We start from the raw sequence: 25,853 nt of genomic DNA, 5'->3' as shown, positions 1-25,853 counted from the left end.
AAATTAACGATGATAGAATATGTAAGCGTGACAGAACGACGACGCAGAAAGAAACAGACACACAGAGACAGCGCTGTCTTTATGTGTCTGCTTCTTTCTACGTTATTGTTCAGTAATGCTTACACATTCCAACATGAATTCAAACCTCCACCAGCCCGCCAACATATTTTAACTAAATCAATAAGGACGTTGTCACGCTCGAACAGCTAAACATGAACACATCTCGCTCGATGAACGCGGAAATTCGCTGTCAAGATGCTGGAGTGAGGAATCACGGCAGCAGCCGTGATCGAATTGACCTGCGTGCAAATCTCGCTTCAACGAGAACGAAACGTAAAAACCACAGCGCATACACAACTACGCGCACCACACCCACTCCGCAAACATGGCAGGTCGCTTTGAAGATACTGCGCCCGCACGGCCGCACCGTAAGCAGCAGCCGCCGGATAAGAACGGCTCCCCCCTCCACCCCTCCGCTCCTCCTTCGCCTCACCGTTGTGCCTGGCGCACGACAGGAGGGAGCTCCCTTCCGGCCCATCTTCCTCGCTACAGACGCGAGAGTGAGCCGCGTTTCCCGGCTCATCTTTGCACGCTTTCACTCGCATATACAGCATACTGCGCGCGGCGACAATCTTATCGTCCTTGGACTTCATATGGAACCTCACGACGAGAGTGACGACGGCGTGAGAAATGCGCCTGGGGCGTCCATATAATGGCTACTGCAATAAAACGCACCACTATTTCCTTTATATACCGTTGTTATCAACATTTTTCGCCAAGTGGAAAGTGAGCACAACAGAAACATGTCTTTTTGGTTGGCTCAGCTAATAGAAAAAAGTTACATTTGTGCGGCTGCCAATAACCTTATCAAATGCCGTGGAAATTGTGATGTCATATGTTGAGATAGGATGTTATTGTCGTAAAACTTCGCTAAAGTAGGCATCTGCGCGTTACATCAGTTTATGAACAGAGGAATCTATAATGAAGAACAAGACATATCATTGACGTGCCGTTCAATAAAGTCGGCAACGCAGCTAGTTTTCTGTGCACATGCTGCAGCAGGCACTAAAACCGTAAAATGTAATTACGGGGCAACAGACTAAGCTGGACCACCTGTTGTGGTGCATTTGCAGTAAGATTTACCGGGAACCCCACGGCGTTATGAGGGCCATCTCAAGACATGCCCAAGGAATGGGACAATAAAATTTAGTCAACCGCTGCGTGCATTTATCGTTATCACTTCGCTCTCTTTTGGCCAAGGTCAAGGGCCAGCAGTGTGCTCAGTATCTAATTACATGTGAACGGAAATTTCGTTTTCCAGGGCCACCAGTGTGCTGAATTTGATGAAAGAGCTCCAGTGTCGCTTTCTTTGCCAAAGTCCCTATACGTTTAGCACTGTTCCTTTGCAAAACTGGAAATAGTGAGTTAAAATCTCTAATACCTGTAGGAACCAGGCCTTTTCTTTAGGTCGTGAACGTTGACAACTGTCTCATTTTACTAACAAGACTAATAAGTTTACAATTCCAACTCGGCATTGACATAGGATATCAGTTCTGCAAGCTGCACCTCATAATCCATCAAATGCGGGCAAAAAATGTGTGTCATATAGCACTCTGAATTATAAAATTAATTTCTGAGTTGGAGTTTTGCAAGACTCTCAAAAATATTGAAACAGTTTCAGGCAAGTTGTAAATTCACATACCAGATTTGTGCAGTTTATATGTTGCAACACGTGCAGTTTACAGGACAGCGGTACCCGATTTTGATGCAGAGTTACAGATTTGTAAACTTCATGATGTTATTTTTTATTAGGAAAGGAAATATACGCACTCTGCAGGCGCATTTTTGCCGTCGCGTGATGTTCAGTATAAAGTCCAAGGGCGATAACATCGTCGCCGCGCGTCGTATGCGGTATGTGCAAGTGAAAGCGGCTTAATCAGGCGCGCGCAATAGCGCAAGGAAGGGAGCAAACGCGTGAAAGGCCGTGGGAGGATGGGAGGCCGGGAGTGGGCCACGTTTTGCTCCGGGAACAACTGGCTATTTCACGATTGGGTGCAATAGGAACTGACAATCGCGGTTCCGACTGCTGTGCGATAGGGAGGGGGCGGCTCCGACTACGCCAACGAACGCGTAGTTTTCACGGCCGCCCGTGGTCGTGCGTGCCGTATCTTGAAAGGGATGTGCAGATGGGTCATATACTTTTGCGCGCGCTCTGTTCTCGTCGCTGTTGTCTTGAAGAAGCCCGAAGGTCACTTCGCTCGCTGCTTCCGGCCTGCCTGCTCACGCCAGCGTTCCGACAGCGAGTGTGCGCGGTCATCCAGTGTCATGTGTTCATGTTTGCTTGTGCGCGCTGACTCTGTCATTCCTAATTCAAGTAGTAAGCGAATGTGTCCATGTTTACGCGACCGATAAATCTTCGTATAGCTGTCCACTAATTTGGTATCGCAATCAATGCTTCGTCTTTCGGGTAAAACTGCCACATTTTTTTTTATTTGAACCGAATTTGGAGTAATTGCTGCAACACTTTCGAAAGTCTACTTTAGGTTCCTCTCGCAGAGTCATAAGAATTTGTATGTAGTAAACCTAATTCGAATTGGTCCAGCTACTGTCTTGTGAAAGTATTTCTGCGCTTAACGGGTATTTCATCAGTGAATTGAGAGTTAGCCCCGCCTAAAGCTTCACCTTAAGCTGAGCGAGGTTCTTGCCTCAATTATTTTACTGAACAGGCGAAATTCATGGCGATCAGTCGACGGGTGCTCGGCAGGCTGAACGCCGGCGGCTACACGTTGCAACAACGGTCTAGATGAAGACCTAACCACCACAATCTGATTCTGTGCAACGTACTGCGAGCCTGATTTGCGCATTCTTCTTAAATTTTAAGGCTGTTGTGATAGGCATCTTGTAAGTTGCGGTATCATTCAATGTCATGCGAACTAAGAAGCCCTACGCTCGTATGTGCTCACATGTTTGTGGATATATGTAATTCTGGGCGTACATGCCTTCTATAATGAGAAAGAAACGGGTTTGGAACCATTTGGAATTTCGAATGTGAATCCAGTAGTAATTGCTGCTCTATCTCCATTGCATTCAAGAGTTTACTATTCGAAGTTGTCAAAATTGTAGAAATCTCTTTTCTTCTAACGTAAGGGATAAGAATGTTCAATGAAGCTCCGATGAAAAAAAAATGCTTATGCAAGTAGTAGCCTTCTCGAATAATTCTGCTACATAAGACCCGCATATGTTGTACATAGGCACAAGTTGCTGAGCAGGTAATGATGTCATTTGAAAGGCTAACTGCTCAATCATTTACAGTTCCTCAATAAGCATGCCTTGCTTGTAACCGCCTATACACCAATGCGTTGTGTCTATTAGGTGAAGCTATCGTCATATATGGGCAATCTAACCCTATTCATCTAGAACGATGCCAATTTTCGCAGTATGACAGCTCATCGAGGAACAGTACACTGTACGTTGCATATCAAGAAGCTATGTTTGTTTGTTTAAAAAGCGACCAGGCACTCCGCTGTGATGGTCTTGCAAGCACAATCATTGTTCAATTGTTTCACATTTGCAAACTCATCGGTTAGAAGGACGTTCAGTGGCGACCGGCGCTGCACGTATAAAATAAAGGGAACAAGGATATTTTCAACGAGCGGCTCTTGCACGCACCCTACACGAACCCATGTGGTTTATATTTGAGAAAACATTCGAAATTTCATTCTATATTTTGTAGCCAGTCTTCTCGAATATTCGAAGGTGGTTTGATTAGGAAGGTTGGCTACGGAATACTTCTAAAGACAAGCTTCATTTCTTCTAAAGCTGTAACACCGAGGTGTATTGCTGAGTGAAAAACATACCAGACAAAAATATATATGCAGTTAACGACACCACGCTAAAAAATGTTTCACTCAGGATCAACGCCGTTGTTAAGACATTGGGTACGTAATAGAACCGCTTGTTAGCCAGGAGGGTATTTCTGCATTATAATCGGGAAGAGGGTTAAATGGAATCAATAGAGCCAGCGGAAAGTTTTATAGTGTCGTCACATTCGGTCTTTTTTCCTTAGGTTTGAACTGAGTAACACTTTGTAAACAAAAATTATGGAGTTATTTGTGCCAAAACCACTTTCTGATTATGAGGCACGTCGTAATCGGGGACTCCGGAAATTTCGACCACCCGGGGTCCTCTAACGTGCACCTAAATCTAAGTACACGGGTATTTTCGCATTTCGCCCCCATCGAAATGCGGCCGCCGTGGCCGGGATTAGATCCCCCAACCTCGTATTTAGCAGCCCAACACCATAGCCACTGAGCAACCATGGCCGGTTACACTTTGTAGGCGTAAAAAAAATCGTTTTACATTATTTTCAGTTATTAACGACACATTAGCGCACAGTACACTCAACGCAAGTCTAGGATATACGAAGCATGCTCAGCAGGACATACACCCAGTATACCATGAATTTATCGATAAATGGGCCTACGTAAGAGTTGATGACGGATATATATTATCTGTGGGAGAGTTAATAAATATGTTATGCAATTCAGGTGTCGTAAAATTGTCAATGGAGCTGCTTTAATTATTAAAGCGACCACACCGTACTACATCGAGCAAGCTCTGAAACCCTGTGATATTGACCAACACATGATAGGATCACAGTGTAAACTAGATTCAGGTATTTAAAAAAAATCGAGACAAAAGAGGACGTTGGCTTGAAAAATTGAGTCGTGCGAGTTCTTTGGCGGCGGTTGATGGAAGTAAATAACTGCAGATACTAGTTTTAGTCTGACCCGCAGTGGTTCCTTAGTGGTTATGGTGTTGTGCTGTTAAGCACGAAGTCGCGGCATCAAATTTAGGTACATGGGCGAAAACACCCGTGTACCTAAATTTAGGTGCACATTAAAGAACCTCAGGTGATCCAGATTATTCAGGAGTCCCCTATTACAGCATACGTCTAATGACATCGTGGTTTTGGGTGGTGAAACACCATAGTTAAAATTTTCCTTTTAGTTTGATGTCAAACCCGGAACCTAATAGGTTGTATCATTGAACGAATTAAGTGTCACTGATGTCTCTTGACCTCGCCCCAACCTCCCTTTCTTTTCAGTGCTAAAATCTTTTGGTAAACGTTAACGTCATTTCTTCTTACTTTGGCGTTGCGTGATTTGTGGCGCCATGCAAAGCCAAGTCGATTGCGCGATTACATTATCTCACATCGTCGTTTTGGTATCACGATTGCAGACGGCTATGGTGAGGCAATCCAGTGAGGCCAGATGAGAACAAAAAAAAACACTCGTTCCCATTTGTTGCAGGTCACGTTAAACTACGCTCCCTGGGTTGTTGCAACACCAGCACGGAGGAATGCATTTCGAAAGTGAACAAGCAGCGGATAATTTAACAAGTGCATTCATCTTACCAAAACGTTCCGGGTCTTTTTCAATGTGGGAACGTGCCTGAGGGGAAAGCTGTAGTCCGGCTCCGGCCCTGCAGCGGTAAGAACATGCCGATCATTCTTGCATGATGTAAGTCAACACACATGCCGAACGTTTAAATAGCATTCCGGCTTGGATGATAGCTTGCCAACATGAACAAACAGAACTTGCATTCACTCCAGTATTTCACAGTGGTATTTGGCTCCTGCTGTGCATTTTGTTGCCGACGATTTGTTACGTTAGTGGGACATCCGCGATTTATAGTAGATAGTGCTACCTTCAAAAACTACACATGAACGCAGTAGTAAACATATGACGAATAGCGTAGAGTAGTTAGCTCTCGAACATACTGCTGCATCGTTTTTGTGTTTTGCCTCACTTACTTATAGCAGGGTCCTTCATTACAGCTTGTGCTTGACTGACTCAGGTGAACACCGTTTAGGCACATGTTACCGCCGCAAGAGCTTTTTTTCTTAGAGTCATGGTTTAACCGCTTCTCCACAGAGCGGCGCCGGCAGAGACGCTAGCATTTTTGGCATCACCCAGAGAATGCATCTTGCTCTGAATTTTCACGCTGCTTGGTATATCGACGCATGCTGACGAGCGCACACGCAGTGCACTTTGCCTAGTTGCCTTTTTTTTGCGGATGCCTTTTTGTCCGCCAATTTTGAACTTCCACAAAAACTTTATTGCGCTGATGTTATTGCGATAGCAATTATGTGTACACTCCTGAATTTTCGCCGTTGGAGCCGCCATCAACTTGCGTAGAAATTTTAAAGCAGCGCGACGCATGCTGTAGGTGTAAGGGAAAGCAGGCATGGGTGAGCCGGAAAAGATGGCGGCTTGGTGTGGCAGCCTGTTATAGCAGGGGGGAAATGAGCGCCGAATTTTCACGTGTGCCCTCTAGGAGGAGGGTGGGGAATAGGGTAGCTCGCGCCTCCGCTTCTACTCCGCCAGTGGCTGCGCATGGCGCGAGGCCGCGCGCGTCATCGAGGTAATCGGCGGTGGGTTGGAAGGGTGGCGAGCCTAGAATGGCTGATTCTTCGTGTGCGCTGTGTTCTAGCGTGCCTAGTTCGGGATGAAGCGAGATGCACTGCGAAGGGAAATTCGTTCGCCGGTGTTGCCGCTCTTCATGACGTCAGCGTTCTCACAGCGAGTGTTTGCGGCCATCGAGTGGGAATGGTTTAGTTTTGATTGTGCGCACGTGACACCCTGTACTAATTTAGTTCCTAAGTGAACGTTTACAGCAGTTCTACAGCAGATAAAACTGGAAAATTTGCTGCATATGGCTGGCTAATGAATTGCTACCCTAGCAAATGCTTCGCATTTCAGGTGAACCTGCGACATTTTTAAAAAATATTTTCTCTCGATGTTACACCTAAACTTCAGAAAGCGGCTAGAAGCGCAAACGTAAGGCTGACATGGGCAGCAAGAGAGAGGAATAAGGGGAAAAGAGGGCCTCAAATTTTTGTTCGTTATAAAATCTTTTGGTTGGTCGACCTTTTAGCGGCACGCATCTTAATAGAGATAAGGAGGACAGCTTTTACATAGAATATAGCGCAGATGCAAATGCATTCTTAGACGAGGACTTCACGGAGGCGGAGGACCGAGCGGCACTCTACCAACTATGCACGATCTAATTCACGGGGAAGGACAAAATTACATATAAGATGCTCAGAAATCTCGACGATCTATCTTTTACAAACATCACCAAATTATTCAAGATACATTGGCAGGAAGGCACTCTCCCACAAGAATGGAAGGATGCCAAGGTAATCTTCATACCAAAACCCATGAAAGGACGAAACTTCAAGAACTTAAGGCCAATTTCACTGATCTATTGCTTAAGGAACGTAATGGAACATGTGGTCCTCAACAGGCTAATTAATTATGTAGAAATTAACGAGCTCTTCCCGGCGAACATGACTGGATTTCGACCTACATTATCCACGCAGGACATTCTGTGTCAAATACAGAAACACATTCTCAATATGACACCATTCGATGCCACGAGAACCATAATCGGCCTTGACATTCACGAAGCCTTCGATAAGGTTTCACACAGGGCTGTGGTCGAATACCTTTCTAGGCTGAACGTTGGCAACAGGGCCTATAGATGCAGCTTTACCTCCCTCAACTGGCGCACCATTGCTTTACGTATGGGGGAGTTCAAAAACGACACAATAGATCTAGAAACTCGGGCACTCCACAGGGCACCGTGCTTTCGGCGTTTCTTTTCAATGCCACTATGAGAGACCTATCCGCCCGTCTTCAAGCTATCGTCCCCATTAAACATGCTACAGGCGCCGACGACGTCACGGTCTGGTGCTGCACTGGATCGGATGGTGAAATAGCTGAGTCGTTGCAGGCGGCGGTGCATATTGTGCAAGAGCACGTACGCAGGAACGGCTTAATGTGCTTGCCTAAAAAGGTCCAGTTGGTCATCATTAGTAATACTAAAAGGAAAACGGGCTCAGACTCCGGTATGCTTTTTCACATTCATGTACAAGTAGGCAGGAACTCCGTCCCTCCGCTATTCAACATTCATATGTTTGGCCTATGGGTGCAACAGAACACGCACAATCACGAAGTCATTAGTCGGCTTCAGACGACAGTGATATAGCTAAATGACCTCCTTAAAAGTGTGTTGAATAGGTGGCATTGTGTAAAAGAAAGAAGCACATGAACTAATACAGACCTTCATAATCAGCAGGATAGCTTACGCGTGTCTGTATCTGAATCTTAGGAAAACTGACCTGGAGAAGATCAACAGCCTCATCCGCTCAGTCTATACACAGGGCCTTGGATTGCCAAAATGTACGAACAGCGATCGACTGCTAGCTCTCGGCATTCACAATACGCCAGAGGATATTATTGAAGCACAGAAATGGTCAGAGATGATCAGACTATCTGGAACTGCCGCAGGAATGGAGATACTCTGGACCCTAGGGTACAAGCCCGTTTTAGACAACCAGTGTGGCTGCCGAATTCCTAATCACATCCGTGCCAAAATTACCACCGCCTCTCTCCCCAAAAACACGCGAAAGGACAACAAGCTTCGATGTAAAGCTAAGGCAGACGAGCTCTGGCGAGTACTCAAAGAAGTCGCAGTTTCGCCAGAAAGGCCTCGATTGTGATAGCAAATCAGTACGCAGCTGTACGAAGTAAAGATAGTAGTTTTACCGGCCGTATAAACTTGGAAATATTCACTTAACTGAATTAACAAGGATGGCGTCAGCGCTCACACTAAAGACGTCGCACTTTATGAGCGCGTTCAGTCGCAGTCACAGCGCTGGCATAGAGACAGAAATTGTACAACAGGGGACACTCGGCGAAAAATGACAAGAGGAAATACGTCTCACTAGTATTAACGCCGACCATTTGCTGCCACGAGGATAGAAAAAAGAAGAGAATGCGAAACGAAGTTAACAGACATTATTTCATTTTGTTCTTGTTTCCCGGCAAAGCTAAAGAAAATGGCAGTGACTGAGCTCGGTCATGCCAGGATATTCATCGCGAAAGTTAAGGTATAGCATGGTTAGCCTTGGTTAATCTTGATTGCCAGTCCAGGTTATTCTGGTTGTCTAGCTATGTTGTGGCGTTTAGCCAGTCGTTCGGCGCGCTGTTCGCCTGTTTCCTGGGCGATTCGTTTCCTCTTCATCTCGTTCTGATGTCTATTCTAGGCCTCCTCCTACTTATAAGAATTGTCGTCGTCCATACTGCCGCCTCATCTGTGGTTGCGGCACCCGCGAGCTGTCGTTTTCAATCCTCCGACATGTTGTCAGGTATGCGACGCAGCTGGTGAAGAGAGCGAAAGTGAGCGCAACGATGAGGAACGCGTCGTGACGTGAGAACAAACGACGGCAGCGGTAAGGCTCTGCGCTGCGCAGCGGCGGAACACCTATGGCTCGGTGCTACTAGTGGCGCATGCGCAGTAGTAACTAGGAGCGAGAGAGAGAGAGAAATGTCTGCGGTGAGGCGCGCGTTGTGACGTCCTGTGCCTCTTCGGAGCACCATAACGGCGAAATCGCAAGTTCGCGGCCATTAAAGCTTTCGCTTAAAATATCTGCGTATAAATTAACTTATACATTGCGGCTTTCATTTTAGTCCGTTGCCCAGCGACAAGAGAATAATACGGCAGCTGCAAGCGTCATTCCTCAGACACGCAGCCGAACCAAGCGAGAGCGGCTGCGCATTTCGGCGTTGGCCAATTCGGCGACCCATCTGCCTGTTTTTCTATTTTTGGAGTTAACCTGGTTTCTTGGGCTCCCGGCGAATTCTTGCATTCCTTCTGCACTTCGACAGGGCACCACTGCATTATTGGACTACGGCAAGGTGAGACATATTGCTCGACAGTCTGCGACGCATTTCAAGCAATTAGGCTTACGGCACGGAACCTAGAATTGTGACGCAGTTAGCGAAAAACAGCTCGGCCGACGTGGCGCAGTTAAGTTGAATTATTGATTCGTGATGGGAGATATTTGCGACGCTTTCTATGAGGCCAACATTATTTTAGCTTATTTCGGTAGTTTATGGGCACGCTAGTCGCATAGGGCGCTGTGACGCAGTTTTGAGTGCATTGAATCTTACTGGGACAAATTTTGGCGCTTTCTCTTACCCCCAACATTATCGTAAATAATTTCATTACCTTTTGGCGTACTTTTCAAGCGCAGTGGCCACGCTTTGCGTAGCGACGCGGTTAGCGAAAGGCAGCTCAACCCTAGCGCGCAGTTAAGTGGCGCGCTTTAATGCATTGACAAGTTTGTGACACTTTCTCTGACGCCCAACGTTGTCCAAAATTAATTTCGGTACTTTTCTATCGTTACTTAAGAGGCACGCTTGCCGCGCCTGGCCTTGTGACGGAGTTAGCGAAAATCAGCTAAGCTGTGTGGCGCAGCTTTTTGCGTGTACTGATTCTTCGTGACGCTTTCTCTGACGCCAAACATGATGATAATTAGTTTCGTTGTATGTTGGCATAATTTTGAGGCACACTCGCCGCGGCTGTCATGACGCAGCGAAAAGAAGCTCGGCGATGGTGACAATTTTAGCTGGTGTTTACTGAATCTTACTGCGACAAGTTTGTGAAAATTTTTATGGCCCAGCCGCAACAACCTCAACCTTCTTTCGGTACTCACACATGTAAAAACGTAACGAACAATTCCCAAGAGTGATAACACTGGAGTGTGTCGCTTGCGCTGGCAAAACGCGCAATATATAACGCCAAGGAGCTCAAACACTACAAACTCGTAACTCTAAAATTCTGTCTTCTGCACGACTCAAGATAGGCTTTGCACCCACGCATTTGTCTTGGGTCCGAGCAGAAGGAATTCTGTGAGCGTCCAGCATGGTCTTGATGAGGGCCTGTGTTGTGGTCACCTTGTGTTTTTGTAGCGTACTATCGCGTCGATTGTAGCCAGGTTCTTTTGAAAACGCGCAGTATCCCGTGTGTTCGTGCTCTTAATGTGCAGGAAGTCAGCGCCAATAAGAGGGGAAGGCTTGGAATTAAGATGTTATCGTGGTGTGTACGGTAATGTTTCGTGGTGGTTTCGTGGTACGGTTTCGTGGTACGGTATCGTGGTGTACGGTATTTTTAAAGCTATGTATGTAAAAGCCAACTGCTTTCGTTTGCAATGCCGCCCATTCACCACCTTTGGAACATTTCGCCTCTACATGCATTATTCCTATGTGTTAATACCAAAATGTCACATGCTTGCAATTTACTTTTTTCAGCTCACGTCGTCCGGTGGAGCTTCGTACGATAACTACTGCTGCTTACGTAGTGCCAGAACGTTGGATGAATGCACCAAAAGCTCGCCACGAGCATTTAAATAGACTATAATAAACATTTCCTTATATCACAAGGCGTCTTGCGCCTTTATGAAATCGCACGTGGCACATATTCGATGCAGGCTTGTAAAGATCGTCCGCAATCATTTTTACTTAGTCATAAAACGATTGTCCACGAATACCGCGCGCGGTTGAGCTGTAGAAGCAAATAGCAAAAAAGCGTTATTCAGCGCAGCCGGCGTAACGTGTACCTGCTGGCGTTCAAAACCCACGCGCCCGAGACCGAAACCGGAAGTGTGGTCCAGGTATTAATGCCGGCGGCTTCGTGCGCTGCTGTCACTTCGGCCGCTGGGCTCTATGGGGAGTGTCCGCTCTTGTATAATTTCTTTCTCTATGGCACTGGTGCGAGCAAGAGCGGCAGCAACAGCGAGCGAAGTCACCTTCGTGTGGTCTCATCGCTTCAACGTACAAGCTGCGAGTACACAGCGCGCGCAAAGATATGAGCCGTTTGCAGATCCCGTTCATGATACGACCCGCGTGACTGTGCGCGGCGGTGCAAACTACGCACTTGGCGGAGATGCAGCCGCCACTCCACCCTCCCGCACTACTTCTCCGCTTTGCGCGAGATTTAGCCACGATTGTCAGTTCCCTACAGTTCCCTTTGCTCCCGGTGGAAAGCGGCCCTGCGGGTGCGTGCGACTGACAGCGCCGCACCGAGCAGAACGCGAGTAGACCTTGCCCCGTCGCAGATGGCAGCCCCGGCAGTCCCGGCAGGCGCAAATAGAGAGCACGGGACGCGCGGAGGAGCAGGCGCTCCCTCCTTATCCCGTTCACCCCCCCCCCCCCCTTTGCGCGTGCCCGATGGGGTGCGCTTCCTCCCGTTCGCGCGGTGATTGAGCCGGGACCGGCGGCTCACCGTCGTCCGCTTTAACTCGCACATAGAGCATACGGCGCGCGGCGACGGCTTTATCGCCCTTTCACTTTATACGGAACCTGGCGGCGACGGCATAAATGCGCTTGCAGTGTCCATATAATGCCTTTCGCAATAAAACAAACCGTACGTCGACATAGACACCGCCGGCGCGGCAGTGGCTGTTCCACAATGGCTGCCATTGATGGCAGGCATCGGGCCATTAGCTCCACCTAGCTCAACAAGTCCTCCAATGTGGAAGCGGAAGAAGCCGCACTTGCAATGGGTGCGTCCCTAACTGACATTAAATTCATTCTTCGAGACTCAATTGGCCATAAGAAGCTGCACTATTGGGGCAATCTGCCCCATTGCAAGCAGACTTCTCAAACCGCAGAACACTATCAATCACCCCGCTAATGTGGGTGCCAGCTCACACCGGCAGCCCGTCTAACGAAGCAGCTCACCTTGCCTCCTGAGGAGCAGATAACCAGGAGTTGGGATCGCTCGATCCCGACGGCTGGCTTGAACCAATCTTCACATAGCAACAATTCACGCAATTCTACAAGGATTAGCGCAGAGTGTAGCCGTTCCCAAGAACGATTCTCTCCCGGCCGCAGGCCACGACTTTACAACGAGTACAAACTCGCTCCGTGCAAAGCTTTGAAAGGTTGGCTGACATTTCCAATCCAGAGTTCAAGCCTAACTGCAGGCACTGCGAAGCACTAACCGCAGACCAAGATCACATACTTTGGGGGTGCCCGTCCAACCTCCTCTGCGAGAACCATTCTTCGGCGTGCCCCTACGCGGGAGGCATGGGAGCGTACGGTCACAACGATTGACGCAGAATGCCAAGTCATGCTCTCAGAGTGGGCTAACCGCGTCGCGGCCACATGGCCTCCACACTAGATCCTCTCCCACGGTCTGAACCACTAATTTACGCATCCACTAAAATTTACTTCTCTCCCCATAGGCAACCACAACAAAACTTTAACAAAAGAGACGCCGAGGCATTGGCCTCATATGGCTTCGCTGCATAGCCGTTGTATAGGCGTAGACACGTACGTGATGTATTGTTCTGGAAAACGTGAATTTCGGTCCGCCGATCGTCTAGGCGAACGCCTCGCGGCACGCCCTTTTACCCCCATTCCATAGACTACACCTGAAATCCTGCCCCATCCGCATTTACATTACCTCAGGTGCTCTCCTGAGACCTCCGTTTGCCACTATTATTGTTATATTCGCATGCTATATGACCTCACTAAAATACCTATTTGTGTTGCGGTTAAGCTTAAATCAGAAGATGGTTGAAGAACAAAAGATTTTGCGCTTACCGCAGCTCCGTTCTTGCAAAAAGTTTGCAGAAATAACACGTTTTATACCCAGCATTGCCCATTTCTAACACTTGGCGTTGTTACATGTCTAGTTTCTCAAGAAAAACAGCTGGCAGATCCCACGCCGTGTGGGAATTGATGTTCAGCGAAGCAGTGTGTGGGAAGACTGCCAAGTTAACAAAACGACCATGAGAGAACGAAGGCATAGGCGGCTGTTTCATGGCCTACATAACACGCATATTATGGCATACATGTCATGACCTACCATATATGTTCGTAATACACTCTTGTTATACTATGCCAATTTTGGTACGCACCAAATTAAGGAAACGACAAGAGGGCACCAATATGTAGGCGGCTAGATAGTGTCACGTGTTCGTGACGTCAAAGAACACAGTAGCAGTACTGTGAAAGGCAAAAACTAGTTTTTATTGGGCGAACATGTGCCCACAAAACAGGCCACACTTAAAGCACAACGAGAGCGGCGAATACAGTCGGCGATCGTCGAAAATCTCATCAGTGGGTCATGTGCGTCGGCTATTATACAGCAGTCGTCGAATGTTCTAGACTAATCGTTCGGACCCACGTGCCTTCCACAAAGTTCTCCACCATTCGCGTTACGCGATGAAATCAGATAACAGAAGGTTCGGCGACAACAGACAGCCGGGTAGAAGCATCGATCACTTTCCAGAAACTTCGAATACATGCAGGCGCGTTCCGCGCTGTGCGATTACATTTGTTAGGCGGCGAAACGTGGTCGCCCGATGAAGATAAGCACAGGTGTCAATAGATGGATAGGTAGATGGATAGATAGATACTGTCAAATTGCCAATGTTCGGTTCGCCAAGAAATGCTTCGTATCTAAATATACTGGCTCTCCTGTAATCGACAGTAGGTAGTAAAGGCCCGTTTATAGTCCGACGTTATCGGCGTGCGGGCGAGCGTCGTTCGCGGTCAGTCACGCACGTCGATTGCGCTGCGCCAGCCGAGATGCCATCCCCTCTTCAACGCGCGCGCCGACGGCTGCCATCTTCGGAGCACGCGCAGAACGTTCGCCAAGTCGCGCGCCGTCCGCAAAAGCCGTCTGCGGTGTTGTGTTGGCTCTTTTTTCTTCGCGCGCAATGCATTGTGGGTCGACGCGGTCGGCGGCGCCGGCGCGCGAACGGAGCAGGAGCCAAATTTGCGACGAGCCCGTCGGGGCGCACTGGCAGCCGCCGGTTACGTCGGCGTTGCAGTGCGTCGGACTATAGAAGGAGTTGTTTTCACCAACGTAACGTAGCGTGCGTGAGCGCGCGCGCGCGCGCGTTCCGTAGGACTATATTTACGCCTTAAGTGTGGAATGACAAGCGGCAAAGCAGATTAGCTGCAGATGATACTAGGAACTACCTTAAAGAAGGTGTTGTACCGATTGGGAACAGCACACACCACCATACGGCACCGCACCACCTCATACTGCGTGCTGGCCCATATGGACACAGCTCAGCTAGAAGAAAACTGGCTGAAGGCCGCATGACCGGCAGCGAAAGACGCCAGGGAGACAGAGCGCACTGCCCAGTTAGCAGAAGAATGAATTGAATTCTTCGGTTTACGTGCGAAAGCTACAATTTGAGAATGAGGCACTCCGTAGTGGGGAATGCGGATTGACTTTCACCAGCAGGGGAAACATGGGCTATTTGCATATCGATTTCAACGACATGCGGCGGCCATAGCCGGAATTTGTTCCCACGCCCTCATGATTAGCAGCGCAACACTATAACCGCTAAGCCAACGAGACGGTTAGAAGCGCCTGAAGGAGGCGCCATGCAGCGCGGCGCCATCTCTCGAGGCGAGGCAAAACCCGCACCCCGGAACTCGCGGGCCACCGGCGTTCAGTGCTGAGGGCCAAAAAATGACAAGGAAGTATATAATATATTATATCTGCTTTGCGAACGTCAGTATTAGAAATTACAAATAAAGCTTCAACGTACTGGAAGTTACAGATTGAGTGATATTGTGAACAACCGTTCGGAAGAACTCGAAAGCAATATTTTTTTTAACTTGTTTGCGCTGTAACTAGCGTATGTAATGTGGCCCTGTACGAAGGGTTAGGAGCCTTACACCGAGTTCTGTTTCGGTTTTATCTGGTTGCCCGGATATTTGCAATTTGTTTGCGCTACTTGTACGCGTGTTTTTTTTTTTTTCAGGGAGGAAAGAAACAAAATATGAGAGGCCCTGACGGTAAGATTTTGAAGCCCTAAAGGCAGCCATGTTGGTGTACCATCTCCATCTGTACCTACAATCAGCTTGCCAGGCCAGATAGGCGCGAGCTTTGAACTTGCTGCGAGCCGCTAGGAGTGTGTGCCGCCTACGAAATTTCCGTAACAGTTTAATTGGAGCAAACACGCTCCTGTGTTTTTCCGTGGCACGTTGATGAAGACAACGAAACCCACGCCGTGATTGGCCTGTTGCTGGCTGACGCTCACACTCGTAGACCCTAATGACAGCTTTTAATCTTGCACACCATGTTCTAAAGTCGGTTTTTGTCTCACGAACAGAATTTGCTGTAAGAAATACAGAGGCCAAAAAATCCCATCTTTTTTCTGAGGCCGCGAGCAGCAGCGAGAGCCTTAGGAGCATGGTTGCCACGGCAACGCTGACGTTTGGTTTTCCAGTCCCAGCGCTCTTTCGCGAAAAAAAAAAAACACGTGACTTCCCCTACATGTTTTCCAATACGTGCTGGCTGGTGGGGGCCTTTCCAACGCTCTCCTTTTTCCATGTTCTCGTTTAAGAGCACGCATGACGGCTCTGGCTTTTGGCCCAAGGTCTCTTGAAGGTCGCCAAGAAAGGAAGCTAAAAGCGTCGCCGGCTTAAAGGGAAGCTGAAGCGGTTTTCAATTTCCATGAATTGCTGGGGTTGGGAAGAAGAGACCGATTCATTTATGGTTCTGAAATTTTTTTCTTTGCTTTGGTAATATAAAGAGCAGAAATAGCTTTCTAAATCTCCCCCGCGGACACGCCCCTGTCGCTTCCCGGAGCGCCGGGTGAGGTGGTTGCCAGAGGAGAGAACCGGCGAGAGTAACGTCACTCGCGGGGACGTCACTCTCGCCTTATACTCAAACACCTTATACGAAAACTCTCCCAGCTGAATTTGCACCCTAACGTTTTCGCATTGATCGTAGCATTTCTCAACAAACGCTCCCAGTTTGTTTCAATTAAAAGTGGCCGCTCCAGCTCCATCCCTGTAACATCCGGCGTCCCCCAAGGATCTGTACTCGCACCCCTCCTATTCCTCATATATATTAACGACCTGCCTGTACATGTATCCTCCCATATCCGTTTATTTGCCGATGACTGTGTCATCTATCGCACAATTACAAAGATTTCTGATCAAACTACACTCCAACATGACCTTAACCTTGTACAACAGTGGTGTGATCTTTGGTTAATGTAGCTTAATCCTACTAAATGCAAGCTCGTTTCCTTTCATCGCAAACTTAATCCCCTATCATTCTCATACCTAATCTCCCACTCCACTGTCGAACAAGTTCAAACATACAAATATCTAGGCGTCACCTTATCCTCTGACCTTTCATGGAACGCACACATCAGCAATATGATATCATCCGCGAACAGATCCCTCGGTTTTTTAATGCGTCATTTGCGTCACGCACCGTCAGACATAAAACTTCTCGCGTACAAATCACTCATCAGATCGAAACTAGAATATGCAGCACCCATCTGGAGCCCGCATCAAGCATACTTAAGAAACGAACTAGAATCTGTACAAAATCGCGCCACTAGGTTCATCCATTCTTCATATTCATACGACATAAGCATATCATCCCTAAAACGTAAAACTGATCTTGCTAATCTTTCTGTGCGTCGCCGCATCGCCAGTCTTTGTTTGTTCCACAAATTTTTTCACAGTCCGCTCAATCAAGCACCGTATATTATCCCACCGGCGCGCATATCCCCCCGTACGTCCCATCCTTACTCAATCGCACGCGCACGTGCTCGCACCACTACTTTTGCTGCCTCATTTTTTCTTCGCACAGCAGTGGACTGGAATGGCCTTCCCCGGAACATTGCAGCCATCACGTGTTCATCAACTTTTGCGGACAACTTAACTACATTTGTTTCTCATGAAGATCACTCTCTGTAACCTTGATTTGTAAACCCACCCCTTATGTAATACCCCCTAACCAGGGTCTTTAAGGTAATAAAGTGATGTGATGATTATGTGACCGTACTGCCGGACCGGCATGCTGGCATGTGCTGACATGTTTCTTCCCGTCCTGCGCTTTACTAAACGACGCTACGAGAGATATGCCGCCGCTGACATTTGTTTTATTTTGCGATTTTCGTGAACTGTTCTTCCTTTCTGTGCTGCGTGAGTGCCTACAGCCAAGGGCGCCTAACCTGCCCTCGTTCTGTGCACATTCGGCTGTGCGAACACAGGCGGCCGAGACGATGTGGTGGTTCACATGTTCCCGAAGGACAAGAAACTTGCTGCGCAGTGGGTTCCTGCGGTGAGGAGAGATAATTTCGTGCCGACGAAATCAACTGTGCTGTGCTCGGAGCATTTCCGCGACAGTGGTTATTATCGGAGCTTGACAACGATGTGGGCAATCGGTATTCCAATTAAATCGGCGCGACTGAGGCCCGGCGTGGTTCCGTCTATTTTCTCGCACAAGACAAGCACCTCGCCACCTCCAAGAGCGGCCTTCGCCAAGACGGGAAAGGGTGAGGTAAGAGTTTTAATGTGCACACGGGCAGTGTTTTAAACAGATGATCACCTGAGTGTCGAACAAACGGCCTTACAGCGGCCTTTGACGCAGCGAGGTGGAGGCACAGCCGGGGATATGCACATGCGTGCAAACAGCTTGCCATTTTCATCCTGTTTTTCTCCTGCGCTGTGTCACTGAACACTGTACTACGGCTGTTTGTTCGGTGCTGTTTTGATACTGTGAAATAACTGACCGAGGGTACGCTTGTGCATTACGTGATATTTGCTATTCGTCCTACCACGCGGTGCCTGCAGGTTTAGCTGTTCAGCATTCATGTTCAAATCGCACGACATGAGGCGTTACGGTAATATTTTCATGCTCGCGATACAGTAGCTGAACTCGGCATGTAAAAACTTCGTTCCGTAGATTTCGCACTCGCAGCTTGCTACCAGCAGCGAAACGCCGCAAAAACAAGCGTCGGCACAGCCGAGCGCGTGGCAAGGCGAACGGGCTCAAATAATGAAGTAACGTTGTGAGGTATTGAACTTGTCAGCGTTCGCCGTCGTCTAGCCCAATACAGGCATCGCTGCTGCACAAAAAATGTTTTCTTGCCTTTCTACCTAGAGAGCTAGCTATGTATCAGGCATGACAAAATTATTATTTGAAAGTAATTATATTACATTACTCATTACTTTCTTATGACAATCATCGATTTGAATTACACTACCGATTACCGCTTTCAGAAATCGTATTACTTTACGATTGCTTCCAAAACGTTTTCATGCATACAAGAAGCAAAAAGCAAAGTTTAAAGGGACGCCAACCTTTCTTCAAGGTAACATACACTTGCCAACAATTCAAGCCCTCCCCCCCATGTTCCTCCACGACACCTCACGACACTACCAACGTTCTGGCATGGTACACAACTTACTGGTGCATATTTAACGCAATTATTAAATTACTTCAGCCATGAAATTACAGACACCAAATAATTCACATTGCTAAATCACTAGACAACTAATCCATCACATAAATTACTGAAAAAGTATTTCAATTACTGGAAGTAATCCAACTGTTGTCATGTTTGCTGATATGCATGATATGCTGAAATTCATGACATCCATGCCTTGCACTCTTTCAGGTTCTAGCAGAGCAGCTAGAGAACCGAGCCCCTGATGAACCTATTCCACTACCATCACCAATCGAAGAGTTTGAAGCAGTCAGTGTGACACAGGCAGATAATGTTGAAGAGCTTGAAGTAGCCAAACGCGGCACTTATGTTCGCGATCGTGTATCAACACGCAAAAAAACACTGAACTTTAGACAGCCAGCGGCAAGGTGCTTGACATCGCGTAATTGCACCCGCGTTTACAATCTAATGAGAAGTTAGTGCTTCGGCATTCTTCGAGCAGCAAGTTCCCAGTCACACTTTAGCGAATTTTTTCTCCCGTCATTGGAACGTGCAGCTACATGAAAAAAAAAGAACATACGTACCAGCTAAGATTTCCAACGCGCGAGAAGGTGCACACATCGCTCTCGCTGTTGGCACACTCAACATCGTCGTTGCCGCCATCGTTTTCCGCACCGGCTGTCGGTTCGAACATGTACGGCGAAAACACAAGCTGTCCGAGACAGCGAGAACGTTCCATAATGCTTACAACTCAGCCATAGAATAAAGAACAACTTTGACTCAGCTATAAAGCCAGAACAGAACAGCGTGCTACGCTCTGAAACGGCGGCGCCGACCAGCGACTGCCACGAATGACGTCACAGCGGCCCCGACCAAACACGGGCAACAGCGGCGTTCGCGCGATGCCCTGAGGCGCTAGTGCGCGTTTTCTTGGAAAAACAGCCGCTTGCGTTTGTTTCCGCCCTTTTTGAACTAGATATTCGCCTTCAGGGGACTCAAAACTGTAGAATGCCGCAGAGATCTCATTTTTTTCGAAAAGTGTTTCAGCTTCCCTTTAAACACCGCGAAATTGTCTTCATCTGTGCCTCCTATACGCATCCCAGAGGAATTATTGGAAGCTAATCTCGAAGGCCATCCTCTGCCGTATTGCAGACGACGAAAGTGACATAACCAGCGCTGTTTGCAGACTTCATAGACATCTAAAATCTGATGAAGTTACCTGCCCGGTTTGTCAAGAACACAGCTACGAATTTGTCGTCGTCTGCGCTCGTCGTGGTTAGTAAAGTGTGAAATATGCCTGATGTGTCACTTCCGTCGTCTGCAATGCGATAGAAAATGGCGTCGAGATTCATGTGTAATAATTGCTCGGAGGCGCGTCCGTGAGGTGCAGACGAACACAACTTCAAAATGCTTTCTTGACACACTAGGCAAGTAACACCAAGTGTTACATGGAACGATCCTGGCCAAAACATGCAATCATCCTGCACAATTTGAACTAGAACCGAGCTGTGGTTTGCGCAAAATGTTTTTTGTACACTTTTAAGAGAAAATCGCACGCCCCTGTATAGGGCCATTGCCAGCGGTGCTCCCGGTAACAAAAAACGCAAAAAAGTGGGGACATAAATAATTTTTCAGTTTTCCAAGCGCTGTGAACTAATATTTGTACATATGGGAAAAATTCAGGAAGCTTGAGGAGCATTTTCTGACCAAAAACAGGAAGAAAACTTTTGAAGTTTCTTATACCCGTCACCACTTCAATGCAAACACATGTTGGCAGCAGACAATAGCGGAGCCGGTGTGCTTTCAGCGAGGTTCTTCACCGTGCTGCTGCTACGGGCACACGTTGCTTGCAGAAAAGGTCGAATAATTTTGTTGCGATCGACTGCGACTAGTGTTTCTTTTGTAAAATGTTTCTTCTGTGAAAAGATCTCTCATGTGTATTGCCATGCAGGGCTTTGTAGTAAGCTCGATGTTCCAGCTATTTTCCTGATCAAGAGCTATTGCACACGACATTCATATAATCTGGGATATCAAGTGAAGTGCCATGCCTACACATATAGAAGTGCAAAACATTGTGAGCTTTTGAAGCATCTCTATATCGGGCACCTAGACGTCCCGTTCCTATTGAGACGATTTTTCAGCATGTGGAAGCTAACGCGGTGAGTAAGCGAATCGCTTGTTTTAGATTAGTTCAACAATAAAATAAACGGCATCGGAGTAGCGTTATTGTGTTGTTCGAACCCTTCTGAGAATCACAACATACACTGGCACTCATTCTACAGAGCGATACATATCCGCATAGACATGGGAATGTTCATGAATGTTTCACAAAGAAAGCCGTTTGAGCAGCTATGGGTATTAAGAGGTGACGCGCCTGATTGGACGGTGTCTTAAGGGCCGAGCGCGAGCAGCGCACTGTCGTAGCACTCACTGGGGGTCGGCCGCGTCCCTCGGTAGCGCGAGGACATGCGCTGCAACGCAGGCGAGAGTCAGGGCGAGCCCGGCGGCCCGGCGCATCGCTGTGCGGACCGCGGCGCCGGCATCCACGGTGAGACGCACTTCTTCGCTCTCTTCTTTATGGCCGAACTCGGCTAGGATGGGTGGGCCACTGATCTCCACTTCGGATAGCAGACCAGTGGGGTGGGCGCTTAAAACGTTGCGAGGTTGGCTGGTTGGAGCATGGTGCTATCGCTCGCTCACTACGATTGGATCGGGCAATAGTAAAGAAAAAAGGAGAAAATTAAAACGAAATTTTAGTAAATAAAGAGAAGACAATGAAGTGACAATGGTTTCGAGAATTTATCAAACAAGATAGTGTTGTTCAGTTATGCCGAGGGAAATAATTGAGGAAGTTAGCATGTTTACTTGATGCTTTCCAGCGAGGATTGGAGCTTGTAGTCATCATTGGGTGAATTATATTAAGTTATAACTAGAAAAATGTTGTGGGACTGTTATAAAGTAAATGCTGCTGAAAGGCAAAATCACATGCTATATCAGAGAAATGTCAACAGTGATAGTTTATGTTACATAATTAAAATCTACAAATTCAGGAGGCTGACAAAAGAGAAGCATATATGATAGGTCATTTGTTAGTAATCAAAGAAGAATGCCCGTACTGCAGAGCTAGCACCCCTGGGGCTGAGTCCTAGATTTGGAGCCAAAAAAAGCATCAAAAGATCTTTTATGGGCAGGCGAAGTCTTGAAGAGGCAGTTTTACGATTCTCTTCATTGATAACGATGACAAAAAATAAGGCCACGATTAATCGCTTCTTCGTCATTTCAAAAACCGCCCAGAGGGGAGGTCATAAACCCACACCTGTGTACGTAAATGTTCAGAAAGGGAAAAGGCAAGGGGTAATTTTATCAAAGGAACCTCAAGCATTTCATGTCTGAGAATTCACAGCGGCAGTGAAATCTGAGGTGCTTATATTACGAAAGAACAGCGAATACTGGATCTGATACCCTGCGAGAACTCTGCATTTCCCATTATTACAAGAAAAAAACAAGAGCCACGTACAGTGGAGCGATAATGTACACCTACATTTTGATTGCATTCTATATTCGTCATTAGTACATTTTCATTTGTCAAAAATTTTGCGCTATGCCCCCTTCATCTGTTTCTTGCGCGACGACAAGAGACAGTAAAAACTCCCCATTAGAAATGCCTTGTACACATTCCTTACGCATGATTATGCAGAACAAGATGTAAAATGTTATTTTAGATTCCATGCCCTGGTTCCTATTATTAATCCGCAATTGGACTAAATTTTGCTGTGCACACCCACTTCATGTGTATCCGGCCTACTTCACAAAACCACAGAAACTCACTACGTCAGTGTGATGTATACGGAGTAAACATGCATTAATATGCCGAAGAAAACAATATTCTTTAGAAAGCATCTCGAGACTCCCCTTCCAAAAGAGATAGAGGACAGCTACCCGCCAGTCCCTCTGACGCTAGCTGAGGCACTGTCTAGAACCAATTTATTCGCGTCAAAACAAAACAAGAAAAAGCATTTGCAATAATACAAAATGCCATTTGTTCGGTATGAACAGGCACTATGAGGGTATACACATCATTTTTGAGATACAGTTTTCATGGTTTTGTGACGTACCGTAAGAGATAGGCGAAGCGGGCGTGTCAATAATGTTTTGACAAATGGATTAAGGGTGATTGTGGAAATGCTCTAGAATAAAAATAGAACAGCGGCATTTTATAGCGCCTATGTTTTAAGCGGAATATTAAAGGCTAATTGAGCTCAGCTGCGATAAATTCCTAGGCAGGTGAAATGTCGTGTTTGAGTTAAACAGATTTAGTATAACCTAATTGGTATCACTAGTATCAATCCTAAGCAGGTGAAACGTGAGAGCACGAAAAAAAACGGCAAACATGCACTTGGCAAAAGGGTGGTTTATAATGAACCACATGCAAAGAAAATATGGTTATTGCACTTATGGCTGTGCCGTACGGGACACTATATTGATATAAAAGGTTTAACCTTTCAGAAAGCTTCCGGTTTTCCGAAACACAAGAATAGATTACTTTCATTTTTTTCATTTATTTCTCGCTTCAGACATACATCTCTCTCAGGTGCTGCAGCAAAAGGCAGTATTCTTGCCTGACAAAGGCTGCAGCACCCAACGCTTGTTCACACTCTGCAGCAAACAACAACAGAACAAGTGTTGCAATTTTCAAAATATGATAACATATCAAAACAATAAAAAAATCGAATCTTAATCAGAACATGTTAAAAAAAGGAAAACAAAACAGTAGCATTGAGGTACATAAGGAAGGTTCACAATAAAGCAGCGAAGAAAATACGTTTTAGCAGATTTCTTGAAGCTCAAGCTTCATTTCGAGGTTTGTAATTGTTCCAGGATTGTGGGATTATTCTTTTTTGACGTCGATATTTGAAAGTGTAATGCCTGTTTCCCGTAGTTCGTTCGAGTAAGCGGTATAGAGATTGCGTCATGTCTGAGATTAAACGGAGTTTCTTTTGTGGCGAAGGACTGATTAAACTATATGGGATCAGCTTGACGGAGACGGACCGCCTCGAACGATAGTTTATGCAAAAACAGGTGGTCTATATACATTATGCCAAGCTTATCAAAAAATGGTTTAGTATGTGCAAGAACATGTAGTTTACAAACTGCCCTTACAGCTCTTTTTTGCAGCCTATATAGTGACATAAGGTTAGTTTTGGTAGCAGTTCTCCAGACCACAAGGCAATAGTGAGACGAGAGTTCATTAGTGTGTAATATAGCTGTATCTTTAAATTCATTGGAATAAATTGCTTTAACATGTTAATCATTCCCGTCGCTCGACGAAGGTCGGCTCTGACGGTCTCTACATGAATGGACCAATACAGGTTTTCGTTAAACCATACGCCTAAAAATTTTACGCACTTTGTATTTTCTGTAACGTGCCCCCCCCCCCCCCCCCCAAACTTTAACTCGTAGTGGTCCACCATCTGCTTTCCTTTAGGACTAAATATGACATACTTTCTTTTTTCGCAGTTGACTTGTATTCTATTTGAATTTAGCGAACAGTTGAAGTCTCCCATCTATCTATTGGCAGCGTTAAATGCTTCTTGAATGTTATGATGTTATGTTATGTTATGTTATGGGTGGGCTTCGCGGCTGTGCCACCACACAGACCGCTAACCAGTTTATCCTGATCATGCAGGTTTTCACCCGCATCATCGTCGACTTGATCGTGTCTGCCTTCTTGGCAGCCTCTTCTGCCACTTCGGGAAACTTCGTGCCTGCTGCCAACGGAAGCGAACCCAGCGTCTGCCTCCTCCCTGTCGCCCATGCTTCAGGACGTTTGACAGCGCCTCCAGCCCCGCTGTGGATCATCGAAACTAATCCAGCTACCGTATCGCCGTCGACATCATCATATGCGCAACCTATAAAGCTGCAACCACCGTCCACCGCGCACTGTGGGCTTCGCGGCTGTGCCACCACACAGACCGCTAACCAGTTTATCCTGATCATGCAGGTTAGTAGTTGGTATCAAGCTCCTTCTAAAAAATCAAGTGATTACTTTTTGGTGCAGCTGCCAAGCCCACAGTGCTGCATTTTACTTATTTCTGAATGTATTGAAGTAATACGCGCCTTGCTACTGCTATCAGGGGACATAGAGACAAACCCCGGTCCTGAAAAAGCCGTCCTCGACGAACTAAAAAAATTGTCTACCGGCCAGGCCACACTAATATCTGAGATGCAGAGCCTCAAAACCCAGCTAACGAGCACAAACTGCACTATTGCTAATCTAAGCACCCGCCTCACAGACTTAGAAAATCTCTGCAAAAATCTTTTAGCTCTCCGAACAGAAGTTGACGCCATTAGCACTAAGACCGGTCAACTAACCCATCGTATGTGCGATAACGAAGAGCGCCTTGACGATCTCGAGAACCGCTCCCGGCGCAACAATCTAATATTCTACGGTTTTCCTGACACTAACCCGAAGGAAACATACGTTCAATCGGAGCAAATAATCGTAAGTCACTGTCTTGAACGCTTTGGTCTTATAGTCGAGCCCAAAGATATAGAGCGAGCACATCGACTAGGGCGTTACACCACTAACCGCAAACGACCCATCATAGTGAAGCTTTCATCCTTCAAAACTAAAGAATCTATCCTCTCAAATGGTCCAAAACTAAAAGGCACAAATTTCAGCATTGGGGAAGACTTCACGCGTCCAGTTCGAACCGCCCGAAAACAACTCATTGCCTTTGCTAGGAGCAAATCCGTACCATTTTCATTACGTTACAAA

General features: G+C 46.8%; 1 protein-coding gene across 1 annotated transcript in view; it reads right to left on the bottom strand.

Annotated features, from left to right (window-relative positions):
* Positions 1–21,688, bottom strand: part of LOC135898305 (microtubule-associated protein futsch-like) — a 194,666-nt gene extending 172,978 nt beyond the window's left edge. The window contains exons 1-2 of the mRNA XM_065427186.1: positions 21,507–21,688; positions 5,417–5,484 (exon numbers count right to left, since the gene is read on the bottom strand). Coding sequence (XP_065283258.1) covers positions 5,417–5,484; positions 21,507–21,592 — 154 coding nt within the window. The 5' untranslated portion in view covers positions 21,593–21,688. The remainder of the gene's footprint in view (positions 1–5,416; positions 5,485–21,506) is intronic.
* Positions 21,689–25,853: the final 4,165 nt, after the last annotated feature.

Source organism: Dermacentor albipictus, chromosome 5, assembly GCF_038994185.2.
Source record: "Dermacentor albipictus isolate Rhodes 1998 colony chromosome 5, USDA_Dalb.pri_finalv2, whole genome shotgun sequence".
Classification (NCBI taxonomy): domain Eukaryota; kingdom Metazoa; phylum Arthropoda; class Arachnida; order Ixodida; family Ixodidae; genus Dermacentor; species Dermacentor albipictus.
Note: the sequence above shows the minus strand (reverse complement) of the source record. Positions and strands in the feature narration are given on the sequence as shown.